We start from the raw sequence: 21,640 nt of genomic DNA, 5'->3' as shown, positions 1-21,640 counted from the left end.
TATTGAATGGCGGTGCTGGCTCGAAGGGCCGAATGACCTACTCCTGCATCTAATTTCTATGTCTCTATATCTAAGTTCACGTAGTCCCAAGCGTTCTCCCAGAAGATCGACCCTGGACCTCGTGGTAGCGGACTTTTATATGTCCCGGGACCTCGAGGGGTCGAATCGCATGTGGGTGGTCTCTTAATGACCCAATTACAGATATCGATTAACCCCATACATAACCGGCATTCCCCTAACAAAATAATACAGCAGCTCATACTTTGTATAAGAAAGAAAGCTCTTGACAAGAACAAACATTGCAACGTGTGCCCTGAGATTCAAACAATTTCTCCAAGGCTCAACAGTTCAACCAATCATCAATTAACAGGATAACCATCTTGCAACATTATTTATACTGTTTTACAATGCTTTTACAGTGACCCAAAAGAAATGATGCATTTAAGGTTCAAGTTCGAGTGAGCTTATTGTCATGTGTCCCTGTATAGGACAATGAAATTCTTGCTTTGCTTCAGCACACAGAACATAGTAGGCATTTACTACAAAACAGATCAGTGTGTCCATATACCATAATATAAATATATACACACATGAATAAATAAACTGATAAAGTGCAAAAACAGAAAATGGGTTATTAATAACCAGAGTTTTGTCCAAGCCAGGTTTAATAGCCTGATGGCTGTGGGGAAGTAGCTATTCCTGAACCTGGTTGTTGCAGTCTTCAGGCTCCTGTACCTTCTACCTGAAGGTAGCAGGGAGATGAGTGTGTGGCCAGGATGGTGTGGGTCTTTGATGATACTGCCAATCTTTTGAGGCAGCAACTGAGATAAATTCCCAAGGGGTGGAAGGAAGGTCAGAGCCGATGATGGACTGGGCAGTGTTTACTACTTTTTGTAGTCTTTTCCTCTCCAGGGGGAATCTTTTAGGAGTTGCCGAACCAAGCCACGATGCAACCGAGTCAGCATGCTCGTGACTGTGCTCCTGTAGAAGTTAGAGAGAGTCCTCCTTGACAAACTGACTCTCCGTAATCATCTCAGGAAGTAGAGGCGCTGATGAGCTTTCTTGATAATTGCATTAGTGTTCTCGGACCAGGAAAGATCTTCAGAGATGTGCACGCCCAGGAATTTGAAGCTCTTGACCCTTTCAACCATCGACCCGTTGACGTAAATGGGGCTGTGGGTCTCACACCTACTCCTTCCAAAGTCCACAATCAGTTCCTTGGTTTTGCTGGTGTTGAGGGCCAGGTTATTGCGCTGGCACCATATGCACAGTTGCTCGATCTCTCTTAGTTTGCAAAACCACTATACATGTTATCAATTTAAGAGAAACAGGGAGAACACCTGGACCCTTTACCATCCTGCATATCAGTCTGAGCCTAGACTGGCTGGTGCCAATCAAAGCCTGTAAAATTCAGCTGACAAGGGTTAAGCAATTCTGACAAGTGCAGGGATCCTCCGTTTTACGAGGTCTTTAATTTAGACAATATTAACAACACCACAAAGTTGTTCATTTGTAGTACAAGCGGACGATGTACAAAAGTTACCTGTTCGATAAGAAATTTGGGGCGGCACGGTGGCGCAGCTGAGAGAGCCACTGCCTCACAGCGCCAGAGACCCGGGTTCGATCTTGACCGTGGGTGCTGCCTGTGTGTGGAGTTTGCACGTTCTCCCCGTGACCTCGTGGGCTTCCTCCGGGTGCTCCGGTTTCCTCCCACATCTCAAAGACGTGCGGGTTTGCAGGTTAATTGCCCCCTGGTGCGTAAGGAGAGGATGAGAAAGTGGTATAACAGGGAACTAGCGTGAACAGGTGATCGATGGTCAGCCTGGACTCGATGGGCCGAAGGGTCTGTTTCCATGCTGTATCTCTAAAACTATAGAAAACTAAAAAAGTCATTGCAAATGAATGTGAAAACGATTATGATGAAGCAGTTTTGTTTTTAATACAAATGCTTAGTTGTAGACCCATACCTTTTGTCAGTGCAACACAATCACTGATTTTCAATCACAAGTAAATCTTTGCACACCTTTGATTGTGTCGGAATGTTTTCCTATGAACATAATCTGTCACATCATAGAAACATAGAAAATAGGTGAAGGAGGAGGCCATTCGGCCCTTCGAGCCAGCACCGTCATTCATTGTGATCATGGCTGATCGTCCCCTATCAATAACCCGTGCCTGCCTTCTCCCCATATCCCTTGACTCCACCAGCCCCTAGAGCTCTATCTAACTCGCTCTTAAATCATAGAAACATAGAAATTAGGTGCAGGAATAGAGGCCATTCGGCCCTTCGAGCCTGCACCGCCATTCATTATGATCATGGCTGATCATCCAACTCAGTATCCCGTACCTGCCTTCTCTCCATACCCCCTGATCCCCTTAGCCACAAGGGCCACATCTAACTCCCTCTTAAATATAGCCAATGAACTGGCCTCGACTACCCTCTGTGGCAGAGAGTTCCAGAGATTCACCACTCTCTGTGTGAAAAAAGTTCTTCTCATCTCGTTTTTAAAGGATTTCCCCCTTATCCTTAAGCTGTGACCCCTTGTCCTGGAAATCAGCCATCGTTCCTTGAGGAAATTGGTGAAGATTAATTCATGGTATTTTGAGATTTTTTGCGGCATTAGAACTAAGGGCTGAAACATAGAAAATTGGTGCGGGAATAGGCCATTCGAGCCAGTACCGCCATTCAATATGATCATGGCTGATTATTCTAAATCAGTACCCCGTTCCTGCTTTCTCCCCATATCCCTTGAGAGAGAGAGAGAGAGAGAGAGAGAGCCAAGAGCTCGATCTAAAGGGCCGGTCCCACCAGCATGCGCCTGAATGCGGCAAGCGCGACCTAACGTTGTCGCTTGAGCCGTACGGCCTCGCGGGAACGGCCCCACTTTGATCGCCGGAGCCGTATGGAGTTGTGCGGAGCTGGTCCCGACATCGCGCGGGGCTCCGAAAAACTGACCGTGGTTAAAAATTCCGCGCGGCAACGGTCTGCCGGCCCGCAGTCGCCTCGACGCCATGTCACTCACTCGACCTCCGCGCGGCTCCCGCTTCTGGTTTGGTCGCGCTTGCCGCATGCCGTACGGCTCAAGCGACCACGTTTAGTCGCCCTTGCCGCATGCAGGTCGCATGCCCGTGGGACAGGCCCTTTAGGTCGCGCTTGCCGCATGCAGGCGCATGCTGGTGGGACATGCCCTTAACTCTCTCTTGAATACATCTTGTTGAACATATTGTGATGTGCAGGTCTGTGTTTCCTCTCTCTTCTCGCAGGCACATCTCCCGTTTGCAGTTGTCGGCAGCATGGAAGAGGCTAAAGTGGGAAACAAAATGGTGAAAGCTCGCCAGTATCCCTGGGGCATTGTGCAGGGTAGGTGGAAGTTTTATGTGAAGTTGCTTCCTCACCTCTGTCGACCTTGGGGGCGGCACAGCGGTAGAGTTGCAGCCTTACAGCGCCTACAACGTCAGAGTCCCGGGTTGGATTCTCACTATGGGTGCTGTCTGTACGGAGTTTGCACGTTCTCCCCTTGGCCGCGTGGATTTTCACCGGGTGCTCGGTTTCCTCCCACGATCTAAAGTCGTGCGGGTTTGTAAGTTAATTGGCTTCAGTAAAAATTGTAAATTGTCCCTTGCGTGTTGGATTGTGCTGGTGTACGGGGTGATCACTGGTCGCCATGCACTATTAGTGTGTCTGTGTGTGTGTGTGTGTGTGTGTCTCTGTGTGTGTGTGTGTCTCTGTGTGTGTGTGTCTCTGTGTGTGTGTCTCTGTCTGTGTGTCTGTGTGTGTGTCTGTGTGTTTGTCTGTCTCTCTGTGTGTGTCTCTCTGTGTGTGTCTCTCTGTGTGTGTCTCTGTGTGTGTGTCTGTGTGTGTGTGTGTCTGTGTGTGTGTGTGTGTGTGTGTGTGTGTCTGTGCTGTGTGTGTGTGTCTGCCTCTGTGTGTCTCTCTATATGTGCCTCTGTGTATGTCTGCCTGTGTGTGTGTGTGTGTCCGCCTCTGTGTATGTCTCTCTGTATGTGCCTCTGTGTGTGTCTGTGTGTGTGCGTGTCTGTGTGTGTGTCCTGTATGTGCCTCTGTGCGTGTCTGTGTGTGTGCGTGTCTGTGTGTGTGCGTGTCTGTGTGTGCGTGCCTCTGTGTGTGTGTGTCTCTGTGTGTGTGTCTGTGTGTGTGTGTGTGTATCTGTGTCTGTGTGTGTGTGTGTGTGTGTGTGTCTGTGCCTGTGTGTGTGTCTCTCTGTCTGTGCCTCTGTGTGTGTGTCTGCCTCTGTGTGTCTCTCTGTATGTGCCTCTGTGTGTGTGTGTGTGTGTGTGTGTGTGTGTGTCTCTCTGTATGTGCCTCTGTCTGCCTCTCGACCCGAAACTTCAGCCGTTCCTTCTCTCCAGAGATGCTGCCTGACCCGCTGAGTTACTCCAGCATTTGTGTGTCTGTCCTATTGCCAATGAAACACTGTTGACCCTTGACACAGGCGGTAGTTTGAAGTGCTTTTGTCCTTTTGCCAGTTGAGAACGAGAATCATTGTGACTTTGTGAAGCTGCGTGAGATGCTGATCCGTGTCAACATGGAGGACTTGCGGGAACAGACTCACACGCGGCACTACGAGCTGTATCGGCGCTGCAAGCTGGAGGAGATGGGCTTCAAGGACACAGACCCTGACAGCAAACCATTCAGGTCAGAACAGCCACGCACGTTGCTTCGGAGATACAGAGCGGAAACAGGCCCTTCGGCCCATTGAGTCCACGCCGACCAGCGTTCCCCACACGCTGGCACTATCCTACACACCGGGTTCGATCCTGACTACGGGCGCTGTCTGTACGGAGTTTGTAACTCCTCCCCATGACCTCATTGGATTTTCTCCCACACTCCAAAAGGCGTTCATGTTTGGCTTCGGTAAACATTGTAAAGTTGCCCCTAGTGTGTGTAGTTAGTATTAGTGTATGAGGTGATCGCTGGTCGGCACAGACTTGATGGGCCGAATGTCCTGTTTCCGCACTGTATCTCTAAAGTCTAAAGTAAACTCACTCTTTCTTTTCACTCTAACCTTTGTACTTAAGTTTGACTTGATTATGTACAGTATTATCTGACTTAACTGGATAGCATGCAAAACAAAGCTTTTCACTGTACCTCAATACATGCAACAATAAGTAACCTAAACCTAATCAATTAGGCTTGTCCTCTATAAGTTGGCTAGCTAACTGAAGGATACTAGAATTGTAGATGCAGCCAACAGACAATAGGTGCAGGAGTAGGCCATTCGGCCCCTCGAGCCAGCACCGCCATTCACTGTGATCATGGCTGATCATCCCCAATCAGTACCCCGTTCCTGCCTTCTCACCATATTCCCTTTAACATAGACATAGAAACATAGAAATTAGGTGCAGGAGTAGGCCATTCGGCCCTTCGAGCCTGCACCGCCATTCAATATGATCATGGCTGATCATCCAACTCAGTATCCCGTACCTGCCTTCTCTCCATACCCCCTGATCCCCTTAGCCATAAGGGCCACATCTACCTCCCTCTTAAATATAGCCAATGAACTGGCCTCGACTACCCTCTGTGGCAGAGAGTTCCAGAGATTCACCACTCTCTGTGTGAAAAAAGCTTTATCTAACTCTAGAAAGCATCCAGAGAATTGGCCTCCACTGCACTCTGAGGCAGAGAATTCCACAGATTCACAACTCTGGGTGCAAATGTTTTTCCTCATCTCGTTCTAAATGACTTACCCCTTACTCTTAAACTGTGGCCCCTGGTTCTGGACTCCCCCAACATGTTTCCTGCCTCTAGCGTGTCCAATCCCTTAATAATCTTGTATGTTTCAATAAGATCCCCTCTCAGACCAGACCACTGACTCCATCTCCACCTCACGCTGCCTCGGCAAGGTCAGCAGTATAATCAAGGACGAGTCGCACCCAGGCCACTCCCTCTTCTCCCCTCTCCCATCAGGCAAGAGGTACAGAAGTGTGAAAACACACACCTCCAGATTCAGAGACAGTTTCTACCCAGCTGTTATCAGGCAACTGAACCATCCCACCACAACCAGAGAGCAGTGCTGAACTACTATCTACCTCATTGGAGACCCTCGGACTATCATTGATCGGACGTTGCTGGCTTTACCTTGCACTAAACGTTATTCCTTTATCATGTATCTGTACACTGTAAATGGGGTCGATTGTAATCGCATGTCAAGTCAAGTCAAGTTTATTCGTCACATACACATACGAGATGTGCATTGAAATGAAAAGTGGCAATGCTCGCGGATTGTGCAAAAAAAAACCACAAAACAGAATGGAACAGAATTACATCTTTGTGGGAGGAAAAAAAGAAAAAACAGCAATTTTAAAAAGACACCACACAACAGTAGAGTGGTTCAGTAAAGTTAGTCCCTGGTGAGATAGGAGTTTACAGTCCGAATGGCCTCTGGGAAGAAACTCCTTCTCAACCTCTCCGTTCTCACAGCATGGCAACGGAGGAGGCGTTTGCCTGACCATAGCAGCTGGAACAGTCCGTTGCAGGGGTGGAAGGGGTCTCCCTTGATCTTGTTGGCTCTGGAGTTGCACCTTCTGATGTATAGTTCCTGCAGGGGGGGCGAGTGAAGTTTCCATAGTACGTTCGGCCGAACACACTACTCTCTGCAGAGCCTTCTTGTCCTGGGCAGAGCAGTTCCCAAAACAAATTGTGATATTTCCGGACAAGATGCTTTCCACAGCCGCTGAGTAGAAGCACTGGAGGATCCTCGGGACACTGAATTTCCTCAATTGCTTGAGGTGGTAAAGGCGCTGCCTTGCCTTACTCACGAGCACTACGGCGTGTGATGTCCATGTCAGATCCTCTAAGATGTGGACTTACAGGTATTTAAAACAGCTCACCCTACCCACAGTATCCCCATTTATCTTCAATGGTATGTACATCCTCGGACGATGTGCCCTCCTAAAGTCCACGATCAGCTCCTTCGTTTTTTTTTTGATATTCGTGTCTTTCCGCTGACTGGATAGCACGCCACAAAAATGCTTTTCACTGTACCTCGGTGCACGTGACAATAAACTGAACTGTACTGAAAGCTGATTGAAGGGTAGGCGGATAATGTGGAATATTGTGCCCTGTCTACAGCCTGCAGGAGACCTACGAAGCCAAGAGGAATGAATTTATGAGTGAACTGCAGAAGAAGGAGGAGGAGATGAGGCAGATGTTTGTGGCCCGGGTGAAGGAAACCGAGATGGATTTGAAGGAGAAGGAAAAGGAGGTGAGGCTTCCTTCCCGGAAGTGGGAATTTGGTGCTGAGGCCACCTCGAAACTGGAGGACTAGCACCTTGTATTCCACTTGGGTAGCTTACACCCCAATGGCATGAACAATGAATTCTCCAATTTTAAGTAGCACCTCCACTCCTGCCCTGGCTTTCCTATGAGATCCCCCATTCCCCCCCCCCACCCCACACCCCCAACCTTGGTGACACCAATTCTTCCATTATCTTGAAGATAGACTCAAAATGCTGTAGTAACTCAGCGGGACGGGCAGCATCTGTGGAGAGAAAGGAATGGGTGACGTTTTGGGTCGAGACCTTTCTACCATTATCTCCCAGTTCTCCCATTCCCTTCCACCTACACCCCTCTTAGACGGCTGGGGCGGCCAAATTAATGAATATATTTCCGGCCGAGATAGATAGGTTCTTGATTAGTACGGGTGTCGGGGTTATGGGGAGAAGGCAGGATAATGGGGTTAAGAGGGAGAGATAGACCAGGCATGATTGAATGGCGGAGTAGACCTGATGGGCCGAATGGCCTAATTCTGCTCCTATCGCATGAATTCTCTGGCTTTACATTTCACTCCACCATCGCTCCGTATCTAACACCCTTTCATCTCTTGTTTATCTCAAGCCTTTGTCACTTACTCCACGCAGCTGACAATCAGCCAGGCTTTGTCTCCCACCCCCCCCCCCCCCATCTCTTTTCCATCTCTTTCTTTCCTCCCCTATTTCAATCAGTCTGAATAAAGATCCCGACCCAAAACATTGTCTGTACATTTCCTCCTCCACGGATGACAATAGACAATAGGTGCAGGAGTAGGCCATTCGGCCCCTCGAGCCAGCACCGCCATTCAATATGACCATGGCTGATCATCCAACTCAGTATCCTGTACCTGCCTTCTCTCCATACCCCCTGATCCCTTTTGCTACAAGGGCCACATCTAACTCCCTCTTAAATATAGCCAATGAACTGGCCTCGACTACCCTCTGTGGCAGAGAGTTCCAGAGATTCACCACTCTCTGAGTGAAAAAAGTTCTTCTCATCTCGGATTTAAAGGATTTCCCCCTTATCCTTAAGCTGTGACCCCTTCTCCTGGAAATCAGCCCCCTGATCCTTGAGGAAAGGGGTGAATCTATTAATCCCTCTTAAATATAGCCAATTTTTTGTGGTATTAGAGCTAAGGGCTGAAACAAAGAAAATTGGTGCGGGAATAGGCCATTCGAGCCAGTACCGCCATTCAATTACCTGCTGTGGCAGAGAATTCCACAGATTCACCACTCTCTGTGAGAAAAAGTGTTTCCTCGTCTCCCCCAACATCGGGGACATGTTTCCTGCCTCTAGCGTATCCAAAACCTAAACAATCTTATATGTTTCAATAAGATCCCCTCTCATCCTTCTAAATTCCAGTGTGCACCATTCCTAGCTGCTCCATTCTCTCAGCATATGACAGTCCCGCCATCCCGGGAATTAACCTTGTAAACCTGCGCTGCACTCCCTCAATAGCAAGAATGTCCTTCCTCAAATTAGGGGACTAAAACTACACACAATACTCCAGGTGTGGTCTCACTGGGGCCTTGTCCTCCAATTTCCTATCGATTTCTCCGCGCAGAATAACGTCCGAAAGAAAGGAGAGGTGATCTTGCCATCATTGTGAAGTCGTGTGCAATGGTATAAACTTCAGCTGGGCCACGTCTGCAGTCTTGTTTGCAGTTCTGGTCACAGCATGGCAGGAAGGATGTGGAGGCTTGTCACAAGGTGCAAGGTGCGACTGTTTATATTAAGTGGACTGGAACACAAAATCCGAGCTATTAATGCTGGGACTATAAGGTGCTGGTCAGGCCACATTTGGAGTACTGCGAGCAAATTTGGGCCCCCATATCCTATTGAAACATATAAGATTCAGGGTTTGGCCACGCTAGAGGCAGGAAACGTGTTCCATGTGCTGGGGGAGTCCAGAACCAGGGACTTATCATGTATCTAGACCAGTGGTCCCCAACCTTTTTTTGGCCATGCCCCACCTAATCACCTCTAAAATCCTGATGCCCCCCCCCCCCCCCCCCATGGAACATAATAATTCTTAGCATTTAAAAAGTGCTGGGACAGCTGAAGAAGCTTAAAACGCCAATACCTTGGTTTAAACAAGCTTCAAAAGAACATGGCATCCATGAAAAAGAAAAATGAAATAAACAAAAGACAGTTAAAGTTCTGAGCAAGAAATTACTAAAAAATTGTAAAAAAAAAGAAATACAATTGCCCCCCCTTAAAAATCAAATTGCCCCCCTGTGGGGTGTACGCCTCACATTGGGAACCACTGATCTAGACACTGTAAACGGCTCTATTGTAATCATGTATTGTCTTGCTGCTGACTGGATAGCGCACAACAAAAGCTTTTCACTGTACCTCGGTACACGTGACAATGAACTAAACTGTACGAGGCGATCGCTGGTCGGCACGGACACGGTGGGCCGAAGGGCCTGTTTACAGTTTTGGTCTCCTAATCTGAGGAAGGACATTCTTGCCGTAGAGGGAGTACAGAGAAGGTTCACCATACTGATTCCTGGGATGTCAGGACTTTCATATGAAGAAAGACTGGATAGACTCGGCTTGTACTCGCTAGAAATTAGAAGATTGAGGGGGGGTCTTATAGAAACTTACAAAATTCTTAAGGGGTTGGACAGGCTAGATGCAGGAAGATTGTTCCCGATGTTGGGGAAGTCCAGAACAAGGGGGTCACAGTTTAAGGATAAGGGGGAAATCTTTTAGAAAATCTTCAAGATGAGGAAAACATTTTTCACACAGAGAGCGGTGAATCTCTGGAATTCTCTGCCACAGAGGGTAGTTGAGGCCACACAGTTCATTGGCTATATTTAAGAGGGAGTTAGATGTGTCCCTTGTGGCGAAAGGGATCGGGGGTATGGAGAGAAGGCAGGTACAGGATACTGAGTTGGATGATCAGCCATGATCATATTGAATGGCGGTGCAGGCTCGAAGGGCCGAATGGCCTACTCCTGCACCTATTTTCTATGTTTCCAGGCTGTATCTCTAAACAAGACTGAACCGATGTTTGAGTTGTCCTCACTGCTCTTGGCTTTGTGTTCCAGCTCCATGACCAGTTTGATCAGCTGAAGAAAACACACCAGGAGGAGAAGAAGAGGCTGGAGGAGAAGCGGAGGGACTTGGAGGAGGAGATGAACGCCTTTAACCAGCGGAGAATGGCTGCCCAAACGCTGCAGGGACATTCCTTCATGGCCACCGGGCAGCAGCCCCTCAAGAAAGACAAGGACAGAAAAAAGTAAGATGCTTTACCGAGCAAGGCCGGTGATAAATTATCTCTAGACTGGTCGGCACTGTGGTGCAGTGGTAGTGTTTCTGTCTCACAGTGCCAGGTTGGACTGCGGGCGCTGTCTATACGGAGTTTGCACGTTCTCCCCGTGACCTGCGTGGGTTTTCTCCGAGATCTTCGGTTTCCACCCACACTCCTAATTGGCTTGGCTTAAAATGTAAAGTTGGCTTGGCTTAAAATGTAAAGTTGGCCCGTGTGTGTGTGTGTGTCAATGTGCGGGGATCGCTGGTGGGTGTGGACTCGACGGGCCGAAGGGCCTGTTTCCCCCGCTCTCGCTTTAAACTGGACTGAAGTATCTGGGGTGTCGGGAGAAGGCTGGAGAACGGGGTTGAGCGGGAAAGATAGATCAGCCATGATTGAATGGCGGAGTAGACTCGATGGGCCGAATGGCCTAATTCTGCTCCTATCGCTTATGAACTTTCGGGTGGTCATGGTGGCTGGGTGGTGCAGCGGTAGAGTTGCTGCCTTACAGCGAATCCAGTGACGGGCACCCGGGTTCGATCCCGACTACAGGCGCTGTCTGTACGGAGTTTGAACGTTCTCCCCGTGACCTGCGTTGGTTTTCTCAGAGATCTTCGGTTTCCTCCAAACGCGGTGCAGGTTTATAGGTAAATTGGCTTGGTAAATGTAAAAATTGTCCCTAGTGGGTGTAGGATAGTGTTAATATGCCGGGATCGCTGGTCGGCGCGGACCTGGTGGGCTGAAGGGCCTGTTTTCGCGCTGTATCTCCAAATTAAACTAAACTAAACTAAACTTGTGAAGTATCTTGTAAATTCTGGAAGGGGGGGAGGGAGGGGGGGGGTGAAAAGCTTTTGTTGCGCGCTAGCCTTTAACGCCCTTCCCAATCAACAACCTGTCAATCTCTGCGTTTACTCCATTCACTTTTAATTGGAGTAATAGCGAATTACTTTTCTAAGCCAGGCTGCTCATTTGACGGGCAACGCTGTTATCTGATGACTACTATAAATGAAAAGCCTGTTTAAACTGTTATTGTCGACGTTGTCATCTGAACTCTCCATGTTCTTCAGGTTTAAAGATTTTCGAACTTTTCTCTTTGTAAAGTTTACTACAATAAAATCTTTAGATTTAGGTTTAATACTGCCGCATGTACAGTGAAAAGTTGCGCATACTCTCCAACCAGATCAGATAACACTCTACGTAACTGCAATGAAGTCAAATTCATTCCAACATGCAGAGCAAAGGGGAAGATACAGAGTGCAGAATAGAGTTCGCCGCATTGTAACGCATCAGTTCCAGAGACAAAGTCCAATGTCCGCAATGGGGCGGAGGCGAATCGTACAGCACCCTAGCTTATGGAAGGGCCGTTCAGAAGCTGTTCTCGAGTCTGGTGGCAGACACAAAATGCTGGAGAAACTCAGCGGGACAGGCAGCATCTCTGGAGAGAAGCAATGGGTGACGTTTCGGGTCGAGACCCTTCTTCAGACTTCTTTAGGCATCAGACATCTTCTGGGCCTGAAGAAGGGTCTCGACCCAAAACGTCACCCTTATTCCTTCTCTCCAGAGATGCTGCCTGTCCCACATTCACCACCTAATTCACGACCTCTGCCAAGTTTGCCCTTGACTCATCCTCGCAGCATGGTCGTAGGAGGTCGTAGGTAGGTCGTGATGCTAGTCGTAGGTACTCGTGGCATCAAGCAGGTCGGGGCGTTTTTCTAGCCTGATGAAAAATGTCCACGAGTAAAAAAGGTCGTGAATTAGGTTGCGAAAGTGGGACAGGGCCCTTTACTCCAGCACTTTGTGTCTATCTTCAGTTTCCAACCAGCATCTGCAGTTCCTTCCTACACATTGAGTCTGGTGGGGGAGCTTTCCATCACCAGGGGACTGAACCAGGTTAGTCCCTGGTTCATCTCACCAGGGACTAACTCTACAGAACGTTTTTTCCTTCTATTATTCATTATGTAAAAGAATATGTGTGTTATGATTGTGTTTATAATTTGTTTGGTTGTTTTGTTGTTTGTCTTTTGCACAAAAGTCCGCGAGCATTGCCACTTTCATATCACTGCACATCTCGTATGTGTATGTGACAAATAAACTTGACTTGACTTGACTTTCAGCCAAGCTCTGTTTGTCCAAGTCCATATTAAGCCGTACTGTATATGCTTTTTTGTGTATTTTTGCCCCTGTGTTAATTTATTTCTTTTTCAGCTCCTTTCCTTTCTGCCCCCGGCCTCTCCCAGTGCACGGACATCGAACGTGACGAATGCCGCTCGCTGTTTGTGTCACGAAACGTGACCATTTATGAAACGTGACCATTTATGATTTTGCTTAATTCTTCGATTTCTCTCATTTTTATTTTCTGTTTTGTTTTTTTTTCTTTTTCAGTTAAAACGGCATGCACATGTTAAACCTCTGGGATTATTTCTTGTGACCTTAATAACGTAACTGTTACCACATTAAAAAAAAAAACAAGTCTCGTGCCTCCTAACCTAACCATCTCAACTCTGCCTCAACTCAGACCAGAAATATTCCAAGTCAAGACCTGATCAGAAGATGTCAACACTATACCTGTACAATGCTCCATTTGAACAGCCATCGTGTGAATCCATATCCATCCACTGTGATAAGTTTAAAAACTTGACATAGATTTCTCACTTTTCTGCATAGGGCTCTTTTTAAATAATCATAGTATGTGTATATATATATTTTTGGTATCATTTCTGCAATAGTTTAAAAATATGAGTATACAGAATGTTACAACAACATATGAAGTGTATATGCAGGAATTATGATTAGGTTTTCAGCTTAAGATGCCAATGCAACACTTCTGGATGTATGCAAGGTGTCACCCAAGTTAAGCTTTATTCCTAATCTATTTATAGATGTATTTTTTTAATCGATGAAGGATGTTCCTAAATCTTGAAGTCTGTTCTAGGGGAAAGCTAAAATGTGCAATTCTGTGCCAATTTCTTCCTGACTTCTAACTTGAGCGGTAACATCCTAGCTTGGTACTCAGAAGTGGGATCTTAAGGGCCTGTCCCACCAGCATGCGATTGCAAGCGTCCAGCGCGATCAAACTGCTCGGGGTCAGTCCCACTTTGAACCACGGAGGCGTATGGAGTTGTGCGGGTTTGGTCCCAACATCGCGCAGGGCTCCGAAAATCCCGCACTGTCCGAAAATTCGGCGCTCCAACGGCCTGTCGGCTCGCAGGAGTATTGAGTGCGTATGTAGCGTCTCGACGGCGTACGCCTAGCGCGTGGCGTTGTACGATGACGTCACCGCCCGGCGTACCATTGCGTGATGTGCAACGTCTAAATTCAGTCGGCCCGCCTCCTGCCCAGCTGATTGGTGAGTATGACGTAAATTACGTCACGCGCGAACATTGCGCGTACTTACCGCGAACTCGGTTTCCGTTTGGTCGCGCTAGACGCATGCAATCGCATGCTGGTGGGACAGGCCCTTTAAACTAGAACATTTAAGGTGTGGGAGGAACTGCAGATGCTGGTTTACACCTTATCTACAAGATAGACACAAAATGCTGGAGTAACTCAGCGGGACGGGCAGCATCTCTGGATAGACGGAATGGGTGACGTTTTGGGTCGAGACCCTTCTTCACTCTGAGGGTCAGGGGAGAGGGAGACATGGAGATAAGGAAGTGTAAGGTGTGAAAATGATACCCGAAACGTCACCCGCTGCCAATCCCGTTGAGTTACTCCAGCATTTTGTGGCAGTCTCTGAATGTTTAAGGTCTTTATGAGCGGTTGGAAAGAAATTTAGCTGGTGATGTTGGGTTTTATGCAAGTTGAAGCAAATAAACGCACCATAAACTGAGATGACGTGTTTAGATGCAGGGATTCACCCATATTTGGCTGAGGCGAAGTAATATTGTTAATGGACACAGTGCTGGAGTAACTCCGCAGGTCAAGCAGCATCTCAGGAAAACATGGATAGATGACGGAAGATAAGACACAAAAAGTCGGAGTAACTCAGCAGGTCAGACGGCATTTCTGGAGAAAAGGAATAGGTGACATTTCGCGTCGAGACCCTTCGTAAATCTCTTCATCAACGTTTTCACACAGAGAATTGTGAGTCTGTGGAATTCTCTCCCTCAGAGGGCGGTTCTCTGGATGCTTTCAAGAGAGCGCTAGACAGAGCTCTTAAAGATAGCGGAGTCAGGGGATATGGGGAGAAGGCAGGAACGGGGTACTGATTGTTGATGATCAGCCATGATCACATTGAATGTCGGTGCTGGCTCGACCGAGGGGCCGAATGGCCCACTCCTGCACCTATTCTCCATCGACCCATAACATCACTAATGCTTCCATTTCTCCAGAGATGCTGCCTGACCTGCTGAGTTACTCCAGCATTTTGTGTCTTATCTTCCGTTTTAAACCAGCATCTGCAGTTCCTTCCAGCACATGGATAGATGGCGTTTCGACTTGTGCCCTTCTTCGGACTGAACCAGCAGTTCCTTGCTTGTACATGCTGACCTCCAAAGATGCTGCCTGACCCGCTGAGTTACTCCAGCACATTGTGTCCTTTTCTGTCAACCAGCGTCTGCAGTTCCTCGTATCAACAAGGGCGACATTGTTGTCCATTCCACAGGGAGACGCTAGAGTTAAGTGCCTTTCGTGTGTCAACTTGTGGGAGATACACAAGTGTCAAGTTTGCCGTTGCACTCGCTTAAGTAAGTTCTTGTATTTTGCACATTGCTACGAAATGAAGGAATGAAATGGATAGATCAGTGCGGTGAAGAATACTTTGTTTATTTAATTTCTGGAAAAAAGGTTTATACTCAGTAGTTGACCTTGCAGGGTTTTTGGACATATTTATACCAGGGCAACAATGGATTAACCCACTGACTGATACAGGCGGTGGATAGAGGTCATCTTCCACAGATGACAGTTCACACACGCTAGAGGCAGGAAACATGTTCCCGATGTTGGGAGTGGGAGTCCAGAACCAGGGGCCACACACAGTTTAAGAATAAGGGGTAAGCCACTTAGAAAGGAGACGAGGAAACACTTTTTCCTCACAGAGAGTGGTGAGTCTGTGGAATTCTCTGCCTCGGAGGGCGGTGGAGGCCAGTTCTCTGGATGCTTTCAAGAGAGCTAGATAGGGCTCTTAAAGATAGCGGTCAGGGGATATGGGGAGAAGGCAGGTACGGGTTACTGATTCGGGGTGATCAGCCATGATCACACTGAATGGCGGTGCTGGCTCAAAGGGCCGAATGGCCTCTACTCCTGCACCTACTGTCTATTGGCTGATCTAATAGCTTTTGGATCTGGATCATTTGTAGGCAGGTAAGAGGAGGTCGAGTTTAAATTAATTTATTGTCACGTGTGCTGAGGTACAGTGGAAAGCTTTTGTTGCGTGCTAACCAGTCAGCGGAAAGACAACACATGATTACAATATGACCGTCCACAGTGTACAGATACAGGGAGAAGGGAATAGTGTTTAGTGCAAGATAAAGTCTATTAAAAGTAGTCCAAGAGTCGATTAAAGATAGTCCACGGGTGCCCAATGTGGTAGATAGCAACTTGGGACCGCTCTCTTGTTGTTGATAGGATGGTTCAGCACACACATTGTGGGCCCAAGGGCCTGTTCTAGTTCTGTATACTATCGTTGGCTTTTGGGTCACACTTCTGCCTCAAGTCAGAAGGTTCTGTTTTAATCGCATTCCTCAACATCTCTGTTGCAAGAGATCTTCACTCTGAAGTCCTAGAGCAAGGAAACAGGCCCTTCAGCCCAACTTGCCCATGCCGACCAACATGTCCCATCTACACTAGTCCCACCTCCCTGCATTTGGCCCATATCCCTGTAAACCTGTCCTATCCACGTTCCTGTTTAGATATTTCATCAATTATGCGATGGTGCCTGCCTCAACTCCCTCTTCCTGTTGACATTTTGCGTAAGATATCTCTCGACAGTCTGAAGAAGGGACCCTGGTTCGATCCTGACTTCGGGTGCTGTCTGTGCGGAGTTTGCACGCGCTCCCTGTGACCTTGTGGGCTTGCTCCGGGTGCTCCGGTTTCCTCCCACATCCCAAAGACTTCCAAGTTTGTAGTTTACTTATCTCTCTGTAAATTGCCCCCTGAGAAAGTGGGATTATGTGGAACTTAGGTGAACGGGTTATTGATGGTCGGCATGGACTCGGTGGGCTGAAGGGCCTGTTTCCATGGCTGTATCTCTGAACTAAACTTTTTTAAAAAACCCAGAAAGCTCCTGGCCAGAGAACTTCCACCTCCGTAAACATTCCCCGACGCAGATTGTCAAGGAATTTTGCACATTTTCCCTTGAGAACCTCGGTGTCCAAACTGCCCACCATGTTGTCTGAGTTAAGGGGGCTGTCCCACTTGGTAATTTTTTTCGGCGACTGCTGGGACCATTGACTGATGTATCGGGTCACCGAAAAATTCGCGGCGGTGACACGGCGTGATGGAGTGACGTGCGATGCTTTTTCAAGCGTCGCAACTTTTTTTTGTCTCCCCGCTGGGTTTTGAAATGTTCGAAATCTTTTGGCGACACTGATATGACGCAGGCAGTCGCCGAAAAAAAATCGGCAAGTGGCACACCAGGCCCTTTATAGTACAGGTCCATCACCGACTTACCGACACCCTTGGTTCCAGAGCCTTGCCGTATATTCCGTTCTGTCGGACCAACACAGGACGCAGACTCGGTGGCGGTGATGCCGAGATACCAGGCCGGCAAAGTCGGCTATGGGGACAGATCTGCCGGGCCGGAGTTCCAGAGCCCCGGAGAAGGTGGGGACTTCCGGGGGGGGGGTGTGGATTTAAAATGCTCTCTCATAATTTTGTCCCGATTAAAGGAATTTCCGGACCACCAGTTGCCGGATAATCGGTGGTGGGCCGGCAGAGAATTCCTTTACCTGTCAAGTGATTTGAGGCTTACACAAAAAAGCTGGAGAAACTCAGCGGGTGCAGCAGCATCTATGGAGCGAAGGAAATAGGCAACGTTTCGGGCCGAAACCCTTCTTCAGACGTGATTTGAGGCCTCCTGTGTCCCAAAGGTTATTGTACAAGCGGAGTCTTTTTTAATCTCTCTTATATATTTTTAACAAATTGAACTAATAGGATCGATTCTAACTCGAGTCATGACTGTTTGTATTTTACGTCCTGTAACATTAAGGAAGAATATAAAAGGATATGTTTTATAAGCAGCATAAGTAAATAGAATAATTACAGGAATGAGGTGTTTTCCACAGAATAATAATCTCTTTGGGGAATACTGTGGCATTCTCAAATTACCCGCATATTTTGGGTGAAGGGATTACGGTTTTATATTTAAGAAGGAACTGCAGATGCTGGAAAAATCGAAGGTCGACGAAAATGCTGGAGAAACTCAGCGGGTGAGGCAGCATCTATGGAGTGAAGGAAATAGGAAATTGAGTATAGAAGCTGGGATGTAATGTTAAAATTGTACAAGGCATTGGTGAGACCAAATCTGGAGTATGGTGTACAATTTTGGTCGCCCAATTATAGGAAGGATGTCAACAAAATAGAGAGAGTACAGAGGAGATTTACTAGAATGTTGCCTGGGTTTCAACAACTAAGTTACAGAGATAGGTTGAATAAGTTAGGTCTTTATTCTCTGGACCGCAGAAGGTTAAGGGGGGACCTGATAGAGGTCTTTAAAATGATGAGAGGGATAGACAGAGTTGATGTGGACAAGCTTTTCCCTTTGAGAATAGGGAAGATTCAAACAAGAGGACATGACTTCAGAATTAAGGGACAGAAGTTTAGGGGTAATATGAGGGGGAACTTCTTTACGCAGAGAGTGGTGGCGGTGTGGAATGAGCTCCCAGTGGAAGTGGTGGAGGCAGGTTCATTGGTATCATTTAAAAATAAATTGGATAGGCATATGGATGAGAAGGGAATGGAGGGTTATGGTATGAGTGCAGGCAGGTGGGACTAATGGGGAAACAAATTTGTTCAGCACGGACTTGTAGGGCCGAGACGGCCTGTTTCCGTGCTGTAATTGTTATATGGTTATATGGTTATATGGTTATAGGTGAGGTTCGGGTCGAGACCCTTCTTCAGACTGATGTGGGGGTGAGGGGGGGGGGGAGCAGGAAGATGGAAGAGGCGGAGACAGTGGGCTGTGGGAGAGCTGGGAAGGGGATGGGAAGGAGGGAGAAAGCAGGGACTACCTGAAATTGGAGAAGTCAATGTTCATACCGCTGGGGTGTAAACTGCCCAAGCGAAATATGAGGTGCTGCTCCTCCAATTTCTGGTGGGACTCACTCTGGCCATGGAGGAGGCCCAGGTCAGAAAGGTCTGGGCCTTGACCTTGAAACGTCACCTATTCCTTCGCTCCATAGATGCTGCCTCACCCGCTGAGTTTCTCCAGCATTTTCGTTGACCTACGGTTTTATATTTGTTGTTTACTTCGTAATTTATATTTTGTGGTTCGGGAAGAGTGCAAGTCCGTAAGTTATAGGAGCAGAATTAGGCCATTCGGCCCATCGAGTCTGCACTGCCGTTCAGTCGTGGCCCGATCTGCCTTTCCCTTTCTCCTGCCTTCTCCCCGTAACCCCTGGCAACCGTACAGATCGAGACCCTGTCAATCTCCGCCTTAAAAACCCAACCCACTGACTTGGCCTCCACAGTTAGACGCTTTCCCCATGATCAACAATAGCGGCACGGTGGCGCAGCGGTAGAGTTGCTGCCTCACAGCGCCAGAGACCCAGGTTCAATCCTGACTGCGGGTGCTGTCTGTACGGAGTTTGCACGTTCTGCCAGTGACCTGCTTCCGTTTCCTCCGGGTGCTCCGGTTTCCTCCCACACTCCAAATACATACAGGTTTGTAGGTTAATTTGGCTTCGGTAAAGATTGTAAATTGTCCCTAGCGTGTGTAGGATACTGCTAGTGTACTGGGATCGCTGGTCGGCGCGGACTTGGTGGGCCGAACGCTGTGTTTCTGTGCTGTATCTTTAAACTGAACTAAACTGCTGCCTAGCAGCGCCGGAGACCCCGGGTTCGATCCCGACTACGGGTGCTGTCTGTGCGGAGTTTGCATGCTCCCTCCGTGACCGTGTGGGTTTCCTGTGGGTGCTCCGGTTTCCTCCCACATCCCAAAAAACGGAACAAAGTGTTCTGCCTGGCTTTTTTAAGGAAGATCGCTTGTCGGAAGCACCAGGAATAGATCCGCTCCTTTGAATATTACTCTTGTGTGTGGAGTTCTCGGAAGAGAAGGTGTAAGCGGGGGAAAACATCAGAGCAGACTCAGAGAGAGGATGGGGCAGGAGGAGAGGGTGTGACAATAGACAGCCATCTGGCTTTTATAATACCTTAAATACGTCACAGTGCTTTACTGATTTTATTTCGAGCTGAACCAAATCTTTTTTTCTTTTTTTGGCCTTTAAACTTTGCTGAGGGGGACATTGATTCCCCAAATATCTTCTCTGTGTATGGAGTATTGGAATCTAAATAATCGGCCGATAATATGCTTTGAGGAAAAGTCCTATGTAGCTTTATCGGTTAGTTGTAGGAAAAAAAAAAGTGCACATTATTATGTCTTTGGAGGCGAATAATAATAAAATTTTTTAAATCGATAGCATCGGTTTTATTTTATTTCTTATCATTGGACCAGACTTTTCTAACAGTTGTGGAGCAACTATTTTTAATGTTATTTCTTAACAGTGCTTGCTTAAAATCCATAGATATTTATAAGATATTTTTTATGTAGACTATAGATGTGGATTAAATTGTTCGAAACACCTGACGTGCAAATGCTAATATTGTTACTTGAATATCGTTCCAATTCACTGTATTTTTTCATCATTTTACCTTTTGTGCTTCTGAAATTTTTGTTTTATTATTTTTTCTGCCGCTGTAACTCTGTGGTTTGCTGGTTTTTGTGCTTTGTGGAACGTTTGTACAATTGAACAACCTTTTTTTTTAAACTGTTCAAGCCTTTTCTGACATTGGTTGCTGTTTTGATTGTATTGAAGCTGTTTCAATTTTAATTTTAAACCAATGCATTGTGTCCATCTTTAATTTTATGAGTTATAAAAAGCCTATTCGTAAAATCAAAAATGGCTTCTTCTGCGCCAGTATGTATTGTTTTAAATGTGCTGGGGTTTTTTTTTAAATTTTCATTATTTGTTTCATATCGACTTTATCATTAAATGTTAATAAATCATTTGATTTTTTGCGATTTAGTTTACTTGTATCCATATCATGTTTGATGTCTGCCCTTGAGGATATAAAATGAAGAGAACATCTTTGAGGTATGAATATACATGCCTCTCTTAGTCACCAGTTGCTTTACAGAGAATCATTCACGCCTGCTACAATGCAGGGTTGCACGGGGGCGCAGCGGTAGAGTTGCTGCTTTACAGCAAACGCAGCACCGGAGACCCGGGTTCGATCCTGACTACGGGTGCTGACTGTACGGAGTTTGCACGTTCTGCCCGTGACCTGCGTGGGTTTTCTCCGAGATCTTCGGTTTCCTCCCGCACTCCAATGACGTACAGGTATGTAGGTTAATTGGCTTGGTGTAAATGTAAAAATTGTCCCTGGTGGGTGTAGGATAGTGTTAATGTGTGGGGATCGCTGGTCGGCGCGGACCCGGTGGGCCGAAGGGCCTGTTTCTGCTCCGCGCTGTATCTCTAAAATCTAAAAGACAAATCATTTCATTTGGGCAAATTGTATGTCTCTGTCTAATTCCCAAGATGGACACAAAGTGCTGGAGTATCTCAGCGGGACAGGCAGCATCTCTGGAGACATCTCTTCAAAGGCTGTGAAAGACCTGGAGGGAGTGGATGTGGAGAGAACATTTCCACTGGTGGGAGAGTCTAGGACCAGAGGTCATAGCGTCAGAATTAAAGTAACATTCCATTAAGAAGGCGATGAGGAGGATATCCCCATATCCCCTGACTCCGCTATCTTTAAGTACCCTATCTAGCTCTCTCCAGAAAGTATCCAGAGAACCTGCCTCCACCGCCCTCCGAGGCAGAGAATTCCACAGGCTCACAACTCTCTGTGTGAAAAAGTGTTTCCTCATCTCCGTTCTAAATGGCTTACCCCTTATTCTTATATGTTTGTTTACAGTTAGTTTGTTTATTGTTGCTTGAACCTGCGAGGTA

General features: G+C 47.1%; 1 protein-coding gene across 1 annotated transcript in view; it reads left to right on the top strand.

Moving 5' to 3' along the window:
* Nucleotides 1-16,733, top strand: part of LOC129701844 (septin-8-B-like) — a 61,971-nt gene extending 45,238 nt beyond the window's left edge. The window contains exons 6-10 of the mRNA XM_055643319.1: nt 3,265-3,361; nt 4,489-4,657; nt 7,094-7,226; nt 10,330-10,520; nt 12,915-16,733. Of these exons, the coding sequence (XP_055499294.1) occupies nt 3,265-3,361; nt 4,489-4,657; nt 7,094-7,226; nt 10,330-10,520; nt 12,915-12,918 (594 nt within the window). The 3' untranslated portion in view covers nt 12,919-16,733. The remainder of the gene's footprint in view (nt 1-3,264; nt 3,362-4,488; nt 4,658-7,093; nt 7,227-10,329; nt 10,521-12,914) is intronic.
* Nucleotides 16,734-21,640: the final 4,907 nt, after the last annotated feature.

The sequence above is a fragment of the Leucoraja erinacea genome, chromosome 11 (genome assembly GCF_028641065.1).
Source record: "Leucoraja erinacea ecotype New England chromosome 11, Leri_hhj_1, whole genome shotgun sequence".
NCBI classification, from domain to species: Eukaryota; Metazoa; Chordata; class Chondrichthyes; order Rajiformes; family Rajidae; genus Leucoraja; species Leucoraja erinaceus.
This window is presented reverse-complemented; position numbering and strand designations above follow the sequence as displayed.